We start from the raw sequence: 14,571 nt of genomic DNA, 5'->3' as shown, positions 1-14,571 counted from the left end.
CAAGGCGGATGTTTTGGTTAAAGCTAAAGTTAAGTTAAATCGTGCTCAACATTTTGGTCACCCTGGCGATGACTTCTTGCTAAGAGGTGCCTCTGCAGAAATCCTGTATCACTTCAACGAATAAACACTGAAGGAGAATAACATAATCCTGAGATGATCGTTGTGGATCTTTCATTTCAGGATCTTTAATGTCTATTACTAGATGATTCAGAATACGATTCAGCCCTTCAATAAGCGTTTNCTGTCGGCCATAACCAAGAGGAGAATAGCAATGCAAGATTACTAAATAAAGTTGATGAACATTTCTAAAACATTGCGTTTTGTTACCTTGAACACCAATCATTCTCAAGAAACTTCTGATGATACGAGTGATAACAATTTAGATTAATTCGGCTCTAAATTTTGGACCAAGAGCTGCTAACTAGACTAGTGAAGCGCCCTCTGACGAACATTTTGCCATTTGTATTTGGGAATTTCTTTCATTCTGTCTGTCGTCTTACCTGGCACAAGATGGTCTTCCGAGGTGATATTTTCGCTATTAAAGAAGTCCACCGACAAGTTCAACCTTGGTTCCGACCATTGGACGTTGAAGTAGAGGGAGAAAGTAATGCTGTAATCTTTATCGTCAATCTTCAGAACGTCCGATATCTCGATGCCTGAAATATTCAAAGCAAACGTTCCGCTTAACCAAACATACATTGATTTACGTAGCTTCCCGATCAAGTGCAAAGAAAGCCTTTCACAAGGCCTTTTAATAATCACATATTCTACCACCATTCAGCAAATGTAATTGAAGGTAGATTTCGAACCAAATGCCATTCCTTAGGGGTATTTTTAGGTATGGAGCTCTACAATTTACTCAATACCCATTAACATATTTGTTCTTGTGTCCTAAATTGACGAGGGTCCGTAAAACAACTGATGTTTCTAGTCAATTATTTATCTTTTTGTAAAAGCGTGACAACAATCTTGCTGCTTTATTTCTACCCCCAAGTTGCCAATTGGCTTCCAAGATCACAACCAATATGATTAATCTATGACCTTCGTAGTTTATTGGCCTCATCATAAATAATTGTGGTTTTAAATAAATAAATGGGGGGTGATTGTGAAACCGTTTCACCTCCGTTTCAATTTGAAATATCGAGCCAAAAGAAGCTGAGCAATAAGTCAAGTGGACGAAGTTAATGACAAACTCATTCTTCCGTTTGGCCTTTGGCTTTGGCCTGATACGCGTAAGTACCAAAACCCTATCTGTTTCAATTGATCCTACTTTGAGAAAAGAGTTTTAAGGGCCATGCCACTTGACATCGGCCTTTGACAGCTTATTGTGAATAGTTCGTTTGATCCTATAGTCTACACATCTTGACGTGCTTTCTCATTTTCCTGTTCATCAAGCAACAATTTCAAAAGTTTTGGACAAAGTCTTCAAAGAACAGCAATTTTACCGGAAAATGCTGTCCTGTCTTGAGGCCATTATGAGCTAAAAAGCTAAAATTAGAAAATCTTGTAAAGTTGGAATTACAAGCTGTTATCATCAGAATATACTGTAAGCATCAATAATGCTAATTGTTAATTACTATTTGGTCAAGATTGCAAGCCCTTTTTTAATCATCTTCAGATTTTGCTTTTAGCATGAAACTAAGAGTTTGCAAATTAGAATGAGGAGAATTACTTTCGCTGTAGATCGTCCAAATGAAGCGTGTTCTTGTTGGTCGACAAACGGCAATTTTCATTACCACATTTAATAAAGTTTATCCTAGACTGGGTTTTGCCTCACACAGAAAGTGTTGTGCCAAATGTGTCACAATTAAAGGTCCGAGTCAAAAGTTAAGGGCTCGAAGGTGGTTGAAGTGTTGCAATTCTTCCCCAATTTTATGCACTTTATGCATTGAGCTGATTTCAGCTTTGAGAGCATATGACTTTTTACTGAGAAGTTGGATAGCCCAAAATTGCAAATGGCAGTTGGTTCAAATCATTAATCCGGGTATAAAGGGAGAAACGCACACTTGGTTAATTTCAGTTAGAATTGTCATTTTAATTGACTCTGTACAGGTCGTTTTTGGAATACCCTTCGATGAAGGAATGAACTGCTAAGCCAATCATACGTATTCAAGTCTTTTAATGAGAAAAAGAGGCAGCAAAGTTCAAATCAAACAAACAAGAATGTCTCAGCATTTTCGAGATACATGTCGGAAAGTTTGCCTTAAATGAATCAATCACATTTAAAGATCGGAAAAATAAGTAAGATTTGTCAATAGAGTTTCGATGGTCAACCAAAATGTTTGGAATTTAAAATTATAGGCCTCTTTTGAACAAAGAGTATTTGTATATTGAGCCATGAAAGCAAAACGGTGTCAAAAGGACACCAAAAACGGCAGTTATTCAAATTTTGTAACCCATCTCTTGAAAATCTTCTTTGCTCACCGTGCATGAGCTTTTTGTATACAATTTCCCTCTACGGGAATCGACAACAATGCCCAAAATCAGGAAGCCAAATTGATTTTTATCCCCTGTACTTTGCAATCTTAATTGGGACATGGGAACCTTCAATATGAGAGCGCCAAAATAATTTTAGTTTTTCCTCCTTCCCTTTTTTGTCCAAGACAAAAAAAATGCATGAATATAAACTAAGATAATAGCCTTTAATTTTCGAGTTCCAATAAAAGGTTATTTTGCCCAAAAGTCGGCAAAAGCTATTGAAACTTAAACTTCCGACCTCTATTGGTAATGCAAACGAGGTCAATCTCCCAATAAACCTGCTCGACTATTCCTTCCAATCACCCGACACCACCCTGTACACATTCGTTTTAAGGAGATCCAATGGAAGACAGTTGAAGAAGCACAAGACGCCTTACCAATATCAATGGTATTGTGATCATTCCGGAAGGGCAGATCAAACTTGGAGTATTCACGATGGAGACACAGGATCTTCTTTTTGGGTGCCTCACAAGATACAGCTGGTCCATGGGTGGGAGCATCGCCCTTGCCACATTGGTACAAGTGGAACACACACAACACGAGTAGAACACTTCTTAGTCCCATTGTTTTCAATGAATATCTTGGCGAGACTCAATTAACATAATATCCTTCGAACCCCGGGTGTATAGTAAACCTGGAAATGAGAGACGGACAGCGTTGTTGGTTGGTATGCGTTTTGGAACCGATGGAATGAGCATGGCTCCAAGTGGTCGAGGGCTTATGGAACACGTAAGTTTAAAGGACAAGTTCAATGTATATTTCTGTCACGCGTCTAGGGAAAAATGAATAAATAAATAAGTCCAAGGGAATGGAAGCACAAAAAAGCCTCCAGACAGTAATTGCTGTGTTAGGATGGCGGGAATATAAGAAATGCTTCCAATAAATGCGCCCTAAATAGACATAGTGCGGCCTTTTGTTTGCCCAATTTGGGCGTCTTCCATTCTTACAATCTCCGATCGCCCCTGGGAACGAAAGAGCGGATAGGCCAAAGATTGAGGAATCAACCTTTTAACCATATTCGTTCACTTCCCACGATTATAATGAACTAAAACATGTTGACAACTCATCATAAATATAGCTCTGGATAGCCGTCTTTTTAATGTATCATGTCAAAGAAGAGGTTTCCAGTTGTCTAATTCAAGCTTGGCCAGAGTAAGCCAAGGAATAGCAAAGGTGGTCATTGCTCCGTAACCATTCACAACCTAAAGATAACCAACATGACTAATTGTTCAGTTGAAATAAGATGAACGAGTAAGTGCTCCACAAAGCTCAATATTACTGATTTTTCTTAGTATTATTAGCAATGCTAAAGTTTGAAGAATGTTGCTTTCACGTTTAAAAGCTTTCAGAGATGACGAGAATGAATGACGCCCATCTTTGGATAAGTTATCAAACTCCTTGGTACCACGGTACCATTTGAAGTTACTTTTTTGAAAAGCCTAATCCTACTCTTTGATCACTAATATACACATATATTTGGAAAAGAATCGCCATAGTTTTAAGGTTCAGTCCGGATCAAGCTCATTTATGTAAGAAAATAACGTGGAAAACAATCCACAATCCCGTGTTAATGGTCGTGTTGTAATCTGATAAGACGGATGATAGCAACAAGTCCACTTGATTATCTGCTACTTTAAGACATCCAATAAATCATGTATTAGAGTGTCCTTGCTCAAACAAGAGGACAATAGTCATTTATCTGGATTTCCATTTCTGAGCCATTCATATTAGCTCTTTTAGATAGATCCCAAAAGTCATTATTGGACCTCTATTCCTTGCCTTCTTCCATTTGAAGAAAGACGATAGGCGGATGACGCAGATTTCCTTTTCAAGGGTCCTAAAATGGGTCTCTCCTTTTGGAGTCCTTTTTTCCAATAATTGTCACCTTTTCACGAGTTCTTGCCATCCAAAAGCAGAGCTCATTCAACGAAATCCTTAACGACCTTTGTTATTCAATTCTCGGTGGAAGGGAACCTATTTGAATGCTTGGGACAAACAATGGGTCCCCCAGAAATATCCTTATGTGCTTCGTTGATTATCATTTGGAGGACAAATGGCTTGGCCAAATGGTTCGGGAGTCTTCGTTGTGGTAGCTGCACATTCATTGTCCTCGCCTTAAGTGGTGGAGAAATTGTCCGTGCCCCTCCTTGTTATTTCCAAGACAGCACTGCCAAAAACATTAACCTTCTCCTTGGAAAGAGGCCCCGAAAGAGCATCATCCTTGGCTACATTTTTGAGATGGATCATCTTGTGAGCAATTGTTCCCAATATGGAGGAGATAGTCAGTCAGACAGTCAGTCAGTCGTATGGTGCACGGACTGCTAGAGAAGTGGACTTTCGATGGAGGAGAAAATATCGTTTTTCCTGATTCAATCATTTTATTCAAAATTAGCATTCAATGTGGCTGTTTGGTAGTGGTAAAAGTGATTGATGCCTAAGGTCTAACCAAAATAATTAAGCTTCTTTTGAGAGCTCAAGAGACGTTGACAAAAGTCATTTAGTGATAACCAAATAAGATTTAAATCCTCATTCTTCAGTCCTTAACGATATAACTTGGGAAATAGCCAGTTCATGATTAAATCCTAAAAAGGTGACTTGTCTGTAATTGCAACATTTTAGATTTTCTAGCCCATGAACATATTATGAAAAGGGACTCAGAGAGGAGTCTAAACCTGCAATAAGCAGATTTGGCCACCATTTTTTAAGAAGTCCACGTATAGTGGTAACTCAATCAATCAGCCAATCAGTCCATCTGGGGTCTTCTCGTGGAAAAGATGCATATGGCACTATCATTTTTTTTCTACCATGCAATGGTAGTTGAAAAACGACTACTTCAAATTTAACCAATAGATGACGGCCTAACAAGTTGCAAATGATGGCAAAAATGGTTTTGCTCTCACGTTGATGACTCGATGACTGGAACCTTTCCTCATTATTTTTCGAGTCGATTGGAGCGTGGCTATGATCTAATAAAAATTTTGGAGGTTGATGGTTGCCTTGATGATTTCAATAACTACGTCAAAATTTGCGAAAAGCAAAAAAATAGATTTTTCAGTTGGGCTAAACAGTATGGACAAAGGTGACAGGGACACTTTTGATCGAGCCAGATGGTCGGTTTATTGGAAGATTGTGACGTGATCTTCCAATATTTCCATGTAGGGCCATCTTACTCGTAAAGGATCTGGTGTTCTCTACCCACCTTCACTCGTTAAAAAGCAATTTTAAGTTAACCTTAGATCAATTAGAGCAAAATGACGTTTAGGAACTTCTTACCAACAAATGCTTGGGCATAGGTAGTAACAAAGTTTCAGGGTGACTTGCTTCTATTTTGATTCCGACACAAATTCTAATAAGGCCTTTTTTTCTCTCATCAATCAGGAATGACTCATTTCGAATGAGCGGAATAAAAAGCTCTAGATCTGAATCTTTTTCGTAAGAATGGCTCTTTTTGCAAAATCTAACGTTTTGTGGTGTTTGGTAATGTTTGCAAAAAGTCCCTAGTTTTAGATTGCGTAAAAACATCTGAGAAAAATGGGAATTCCAGTTTTTTTTTAACCACATGAAACTTATTTATTCACAATGGGATGCCTAGAAAGTTTTATTGTTAGTTTAACTCTTTCTAGGACATAACATCCTACAAAACCCACTCCAAGGTAAATGAAGGCTGACCATCTCGTTAACCTCTTCTGAAACAACACCGTTTAGGAAACAAAGACTTTCAATGCAATTTTCGAACTGTTCCAAAGTCGTAAACCAGTTGATACAAGAGTGTCAAAAGACGTCTCTATTTTGGCCACACTTAAAAGACATGCTAGATAGAGTAGCGGGTAAAGAGAGCTCATCAAGGAGGCTTGAACTACTGACGGGAAAAGGGCAAGTAACAAGTCATCACAGACACCCAAGTTCTACTTGTTTAAAAGCAAAGCCTGGCCAAGTACTAGAACTTGGGCAAGCTTCGCCCAAGCAAAGATTCGCTGCTAAACTGCAGGGGGCCGCAAAATTAGCTCAGGAAAACCACAGAATAAGGATTTTTTTTTGTTCGTTACTAAAGTCAGATTGCCAGAAACAAACCAGTCATTGAACCAAAGCCACGTTGCAGTGTCACTGTTGGTTCACATTATTGCTTTTCTTGTCAGAAAAGTATGTTTGCTTGACCTTAAAAAATCCAGCTTGGATCAAACATGGCAGCACTGATTTGAAAGTTTGAGGCACAGGCAGATTGATGATAAACGTTATTCTCCACCGATTTCTTGGCAGTGCTCATTTTTTAATTTGTGACAAAACATTATAAGGGTTAGATAGAGACTTAAAGGGTTCTTAATACCGTGTTAGGTTAGGTTGGGTTAGGTTAGGTTTGATTAGGTTAGGTTAAGTTTAAAAGAGTAGCACTGCCAACTAATCGGTGGAGAATTACGTTTACCCAGATTGATCACATAAGTACTTTAAAAGTCTGTTGGTCACTACAATTATTCCTAAAATATGTGATGGGTCAAAGCTCATGGATACTTTTGAAGACGTAGAGCATCACATACCTTTCTACCCTTCTCTGAACACTGCACAGTCCCAACTTATGTTGTCCCTCCCAATAGCAGAGCTCTCTCATGCCTGTGATGTTCCTCGTGAAAAATCTTTCGACCTTTTGCAAACCTTCTGAACTCATTGGAGCCCAAATTGGTGAAGCATATTCAAAATGCTAACTAACCCCAAATACCTGCTATCCCTTGCCTTTGCCTTTTTTCAATTATCAAATAGTTTGTACCTAACACATGAAGTGGGGGGGGAAAGAAATCAGGCCTACTTTTGATGCCCTCTGAATTTTGAGAAGCATCTTTACGTAGAAGGCACCTTTATTTCTTTCCACCTTGAATAATGTTTTTTTACTTTGTAAAAAAGTTGCCTCTGCATTTTTCTTCATGGTATTATCGTGCTGAACACACGAGTATGTAGTTAATGCGGCCGAGATATTTAATCTCCCTGGAAGACATCCTAAAGCAAAACGATGTTTCTGGGAAAAAATCCAAATATTTTGACCTTGATCTATTCAACTGTGGGAGTGAAATCTGGTTCATCAGTGATAAAAAGCATATGAAGTTACTCTTTCGAAGGATTTGAAAGGGTTGACAAGTATAGAGGTAGAAACCATCACATGAATCAAAGTGGGAATTTGGATCCCTGTTCCCTTTCATTGGACCGATCCACCAGCCTTTCTAACCCCCCAAAAGAGATCACATATCTCAATGCATGACAAGACAGAGATTTCCAAATGAATAGCCACACAGAAAGCGCCCAATGACAGTCTCTAAATAGATATCGCAGGCCAGACAGACTGATCTGGGCTTTTTCCTCTCTGTTGGCCATCTGGAAACCCATTGGGACCAGGGCTACTAGTTTATTTGGATTCCATGGGATACGACTCTTGACTCTAATTCAAAGCTCTACAAGTGATGAGCAAAGGCCAGTTAAAGATGCAACTAGAAATGAGTTAATATGCAAACTAGTGTTGGATGAGTAAAGCCCATTAGAATAGGAAAACAGATAAGGAAGAATGTGTAACTAGAGGAAACAAGGTAAATAAGAATTTAATTTTACGATTTGTTTATCCTAAAATGTTAATGACAGGTAAAAAAACTCAATCAACTATCTTGTTTCTAAATTGCCATTTTTAGAATTTTCAGTTTTCATCTCAATTCTTGACAGCTTGATTCTTGACTGGAGTTTAAGCCCAAAAACAGTGACGGCGAAGGGTCCAAAATGCAAATAGAACAAATTGCATTATTTGCTCATGCCTATTAAAAACCCATGCCGGAAAGGGATCTGAAAAAAAGAATGAAGAGTGCTGTTCCTTATCTGAATGTCGAGCTTCAGCTTCAACTTTGCGGAAAAAACACCCGCTTCAATTAGAGAGCTCTTCAATATGGAGGAGTGGAAAATGGAAATGAACTAAAGGTTCATTCAGGGATTGGCATATCGCTAAAAAGAAAACAAACCTTGAAAATTCTCCATCAAACCATTTATCTCACCTTGAGAAATGTCATGTGCAACTTAGAGGACGCTTTCAAAACGAATGACGGAGAGGTTTAGGAATCTTGATTTATTGTCATCTGAAACATCCCTTTAAAGTGTGACATAAGGCCAATTATGTTCAACCGTAAATGCGAGTCCAAAGGCTAAACTATATCGAGTTTTCAAATGAAACAAAGCGCAATATGAATAGCAGAATAACTGGAGGTTTCTTTCTTTGGGTATGTTGATATGATATTGGTGACTTATTCAAACTTGACTTATGGATGGCAAGTAACATCAGTCTAAGTACGTCAACATCGAAGCTTACAGCTTGTAAAAAACGCTCTCAACAAAGAATATGTTGCAATATGGTTGTTGCGAATGGGGCACCCCCACGTGGTTTCGTGAATGCAAATTTTGAAACTAACTAAATTTTGCATTGCAAGATGTGCGTTCACGAAACTATCTGATACTCGCAGTAGGTGCAATTGGGTACAAATCGCATCTCAAAATATGCACTCACGAAACCATGCGGGGGTGCCCCATTGATACAAAAGAGAATAAGACTAGTATTCGTAGTAGAGATAGAGCATCAGCTCATCTTGCATGCTACACTGGATTCGATTCCAGGCTGGCCGAGTTGAATCTTCTATTCATTTAGTATTTAACTTACAGCATGAGTTGTTGCTCAAATAACATTAATGGGCGAATCTGCAATTCATTTCCGAATGTGGGTGAAAATTAATAATGGTTGTGGTTATAACAGAGCGCGGAATATCTCCTCATTGGGACACCTATTCATGAAAAGTAGACCAAACCAGAAAGCTGCCATCTGACTCATCAGTAGACGTCGGAATAGAAGTTAAAGACCTAAAACCTAGGTTTTTACCTTCTTCGGGCAATTTTTGGACAGATCACCTAAAACGTCATTTTTTGGGAAAAAAAAACCTTTTTCGAACCTTTTTGGCATTTTGCATGCTCTCTTGTTAAAATGGCAGGGTTAAAATGTTTTTTGCTTGCTGTTGGAGTAGTTTCGACTTAAAAAACTTGAAATATCGCAAGAAATATGACCAAGCTTTTTGATGAAATAAAAAAAATGGTTACTTCACACCAAATCCAAAACTGACTGAAGTGACACAAAATGACGTCACGATACCTGGCTTCTTGTTCATTTTACAAAAACATGCATTTGTTTCATTGCCTTGATTTTTTCAAAACATGAAAGAATATGAAATCATTGTGTTTGGTTTGGATCTAGGACCCATGTAAACTTACTGTTTTGGAACGGCATTCGAGGTCCAAATTTCAAACGCAAGGGTGCGCTGACCTCACTGTTGTTCACTTCAAATACAGGGCACCAGCACCAACCAAATATTTCTGGCCCTTACACCCGTTGCGCCTCCTGTGTCGAAACTCAGAATCAGATATTTGAAGTCATGGATCTCCACCAGTGGGTATTGATTGTTTATTTTGGGCTTTATGTCGCATTGTATATTATTGGGTCATTCAAGCAAAACATATGAATATTTATCCTAGTGCATGGGAATCTTCTGCACCGTTTTGAGAACCTGTTTAGGTTGTAAACATTCGGATCTAACTGATGATTATATTTGTTTTGTTTTACCTGAGGCTTTTCATTTTTGAGGGCTAATCTGAATATGGGATCTCTAATTTGTGTTGTCAGTCTTTTCGCAATCTGATAAGAAATACTCAATGGAGCCATCGATTTCAAATTCCCCGCGTTCTAAGGCGAACAAGGCGAAGTAATGAAAGGACTCGATTGTCAATATTGGCTGACATGTGGATTGATCAAAGGCATTTTGAGGGGAGCAAACCATGCCGAAATGGGGCTCAGAACCCCGTTGGGCGAGTATAATAGTTATTCTTCTTCTTGTCCTTCAAGCTCTCATATTCCGATGATAATCAGTCAAAAGCAGACGGCATATGAGGTGTGAATGTGAGCAATAGCCTTTCAAGAGATTGCCTAACAATGTCCTACTTTCTATTTGGTTGCTTAATGATTATTGATTGATATTTCGGACAACGATTGAAAGTTTGTATAGACACGCCAATGAAGTTTTCATAAATGAGAGTTATCTTTTTGGCTTTGATCTTGATATCGGTTTCGGTACGTTAATCGTGGTATATAAATTTGTAGACTCTTGGATCAAATATGATACATTCACTACAATTTACGATAAGTGTTGTACAAACAGAAACAAAACTCTAGTAAATGGTTTGCATTTGTAAAGAGTTTAGCGGTTCCACAAATACAATGCTGTTATTCTTTTTCTTACATCCCTGACACTTTCGCACTTTTAGAGAGATATGGAAATTCAAAGAAACTAAAGAATCTTTTGATGTCGAACAAACTATTTTCTTCTTTTCACAGTTTAAAAGTTTGATAAGCTTGAAAGAGCACGACTTTTAAAAAATACTTGAAAGATTAAGAGGGGCTTTCACTCTGTAATCATCAGGGCTCGGAAAAAAAAAATCTTTTTGAGGGCCAAATAATCACTAAGCAAAATTTTTGAAAGCACGAAATACTTTTTTTCACAGGAAGAAAAATTCTCGAACGTAAAGATATACGCCTGTTTGAAAGCAAAAAAGACAACGGAAAAGATAACATGAAACTAATTTTGCAAAAGTTTGAGGCATTTATCAAAGGTTTTGATATATTTCATTATTTCAAAATCTTTGAAATCCATAGGCCTTGAAGTTGTCTCCCAACTTGGACCCCTAAATTAATACCCTAAACCATGCAGGTTTCTAGATCAAATTTGGTTCCTATCTCTCAGGGTGAAGAGACGTGGGCTAAAATGCAAATATTTTTATATGTCCTTTTTTTTACCCGTTAAGTATTGAGATTCTAGTTGCATTTTCAGGAAAAGCTTGAGCTTTTGCCAAAAAGGCAAGCGGGAATGATTTAAAAATTAGAGAACTACTACTTGGTTGGCACAAACCTAGAAGATTGGGACAGCACAGTATTGAAGGAAAGTGCAAATAGTAATATCTTTTACAATACATCTTGACAGGTATCCATGAGCTTTTTCCTCTACCAGGGTTTAGAGTCAATCACAGTGAATGTCGAGGTTTACACTTTTGATCCCTCCAAAAAATCCAGACTTGTCAAAACAATGACGCACTTGCTTTTCTTACTGTTTCCTAAAAGGTTCCATTTGCCCCATTTTATGTAATTATCTACAAACGTTTAAAATTCTATTACTAATAGTAATTGCATCCAAGAGTATTAAAAACTTATTACATTATAACAGACTTAGATCGTTTTGTTTGCAAAAGATGTACAACCTCAAAGAGAAAGGACCAAGAAATAAATTCAATAGATTGACGAATATTTTCCAGTCATATGACAAGAATAGATTACTCTATTTCAAATATTAAGCACTCTTTAATGATATTTCTCCTATTAATCGCCGAAATAATGCTTTTTCTACACTAAAATGCATCAAAACGTTAATTTTAAATTTCAGTTGAGCATTTTTCTTCTTTGATATGAAAAAAAGACATAACAATCTCGCATGGTTTCCGTCACATACGCTTGTGGAACTCGACTCCATTTCCCATATTTCTTCAGATTATTTGCCCAAGAGACAATTGTCAAATAGATTTTAATCATTACTATTTGTTTGCATTTTCCACGGTTTTCATTAATAAATAAACACTCCCTTTTTTCAGTGCTTGCCATTCTCTCTTTAAAAACATAGCTAATCTTTAAATTTAACTCTGATAATATGTTTCACTTTTAATATAATTTTTTGAACAAATTGATTGCATGACTATCCCGGTTTTTTATATGCAAATGTTCACAAAGCAACAAAAAATGTGTTTTCTCTTGATTTGCACCCGGTGGTCCAAATGTCAATCTGAAATGAATTTGTTTCTCTCTGCTGCAACGCATAAGACTTTGATAAGCTGAGAGTAGTTCATGCAGTACTTCAACAATAATTCCTTTCCTATTCTACTTAATTCCAAGATTCGTTTTTTTTCATGCAAGATTTTTATTTGGTCCTCAGTTGCCCGTTAGTTGCCGGGAACATTAAGATTAAGAAATTCAATAATATTTCAGTACAACAGACGACATAAGGATACCATCATTTGCATGCAATCGTTTCGATGGGCTTGTTTATGGATCATTAACGTGTAGCAATTGGATTCGATAAATTTTCAAAAGCAGGTTTGCAGAAAGCTTGAAAGTAATGTTTGAGCCAAAAGGCAACCCTGGTTTAACATAAGAAAAATCTGGATCATAATTTGAGCTTAACTTTTGGACATACTAGTGGACATTGAAAACGTATATTTTGCGACCCTAGTGAACAGTCTACCGTGATTATTCATTTGATCCCCATGAATTATTTGGTGATCAAAATACGTTTTTATAAGATTGATTTGGCATTGAAGGCACCAGAGTTTATCGTTTGTTTGAAAGGGTGTACCTATTGTCATGAATAAATCTAACCTAACGAGCGGATGCCCCTTGTCAATTATATTTTTGCGAAGTTCTCTTCAAATTCTGTTTCCATAAAATTCTCATTAACACAGAGAGAAAATAGTATATATCAAAAATCTGCAAAAAAACCAACCCATTTTTGGAACATGGAAATTGGTTGTACAGTGGTTTTGTATTTAGTCTCCTTGCTTTCTTCGCATTTTCGAGTGATAATCAATTGATTTGAGGGGCCTTTTTCACATTTTTCAAAAATATGTTTTCAGAAGATGGCTGTGACGTCATTGTGGATTTGTTGCTTGATTCGGTATGGAGGAGAATTCTCGATTCTTGAATGTGGACTGATCATTACTTGTTGTTTACTCAAGCCCTTAACCGTGCACGTTCACATTTTTTCCCCAATGTTTATTGATGCAATGAAAGAGGATTCCCATTTCCAAGTTGCACACGTTCCTCGATTCACATCTCAGCTAGAAGTTCACTCAAGCTTGAGACTCAAAACTTTCCAAGCCATCCGTCAATTCAGGCCCTGAATGCATATTCCAGGTGGAATAAGGAATACTCAACCACTAAAGGAATGGTCTTGCTCCATTTTACGCGTAAATTCTCTGCAAAAATGTATTAGACCTCTTGGAATGAGGGCTCGATGGATATCCCATGTTAACGCAAGCCCGAGTCTTTATGCTTTGCAACGGCTTTTATGCTACAAAAAGATCGCGATTTGAGGCCTAATCTATGAGCAATTTTGAAGAACCCTATTGCAAAATAAAACTAGGTGTGCGACTTATTTTTGTGCTTTTGTGTTATGGATTGAAATTAAAAGAATGGTCAACCAGTAATGATTATCTCCTTACTCATCAACTTTCCCCTTCCACCTCCAATTTCAACTTTTTTGATGCTTACAAACATTAAAAACAAATTTTAGCCAGGATCTGAAATGTGCCTACACAAGTCCATATTTTTCTACACTGCAGCAATGTTTGTGCAAACGTATGTTGGAAATAGTTGATCTTTTTATCACCACACCTGGAAATCAGACTTGTGATTTTGTTTTTCACCTGTTACCAAATTATGACATTAAACTAATTTTAAATGGATATGTATTATTGTAAAAAATAGCTGCTTGTTAAATAAAGCATCCTGCCACTTCTATGACTAAAAGAGAACTGCCCTCAAATTCTCTCCATGAATCAATCATCAAGCAATAATGAGTTCCAAAACACTGAAGGTACGAAATAGCGTGTCTGCGAGAGTTTTCCTGGTAATAAAACCTCTTTTTCATGCGTTAGTATGGTACTGAAGGCCTCTGACCTTGATGTGGCTGTTGTTCGATGACCATGGACCACTCTGATACTTAAAGACACACGGATGGAACACTGCGGACGTGAATAATCACACTGATCCCGTCCATATTTCGTGTCGCCTTCTGCGAGACCTTCATGTTTCCTTCTCTGCCCTTGGTCCTTCCTCAGTGTGTTTTTGGTGGTGCAATTCCCGCTTGAAGAGACCCATCGAGGCTTCGGAAGGAGCGATTCGAGGATCTTCTGCGCCGTCCTTGGTGAATGAAACCGCCCTTTATGGGACGAGACCCCGTTGGGAAATGGCAATAGACTGGTGAGTTGTTG

At 37.7% G+C, this 14,571-nt stretch overlaps 1 protein-coding gene across 2 annotated transcripts in view; it reads right to left on the bottom strand.

The window, feature by feature from the left end:
• The window catches only part of LOC131891916 (gamma-aminobutyric acid receptor subunit rho-1-like), a 59,977-nt gene extending 45,423 nt beyond the window's left edge, over positions 1–14,554 (bottom strand). The window contains exons 1-3 of one of the 2 annotated variants that reach the window (XM_059241608.1): positions 14,258–14,554; positions 2,856–3,112; positions 501–656 (exon numbers count right to left, since the gene is read on the bottom strand). In XM_059241608.1, coding sequence (XP_059097591.1) covers positions 501–656; positions 2,856–3,042 — 343 coding nt within the window. In that variant the 5' untranslated portion in view covers positions 3,043–3,112; positions 14,258–14,554. Of the gene's footprint in view, positions 1–500; positions 657–2,855; positions 3,113–9,756; positions 10,138–14,257 lie in introns of those variants that run through there. The other variant, XM_059241609.1, reaches the window with a different exon arrangement.
• Between the last annotated feature and the right edge of the window lie 17 nt (positions 14,555–14,571).

Source organism: Tigriopus californicus, chromosome 12, assembly GCF_007210705.1.
Source record: "Tigriopus californicus strain San Diego chromosome 12, Tcal_SD_v2.1, whole genome shotgun sequence".
Taxonomy (NCBI): Eukaryota; Metazoa; Arthropoda; class Copepoda; order Harpacticoida; family Harpacticidae; genus Tigriopus; species Tigriopus californicus.
The sequence above is the reverse complement of the archived record's forward strand: the minus strand, read 5'-3'. Positions and strand labels throughout refer to the sequence as shown.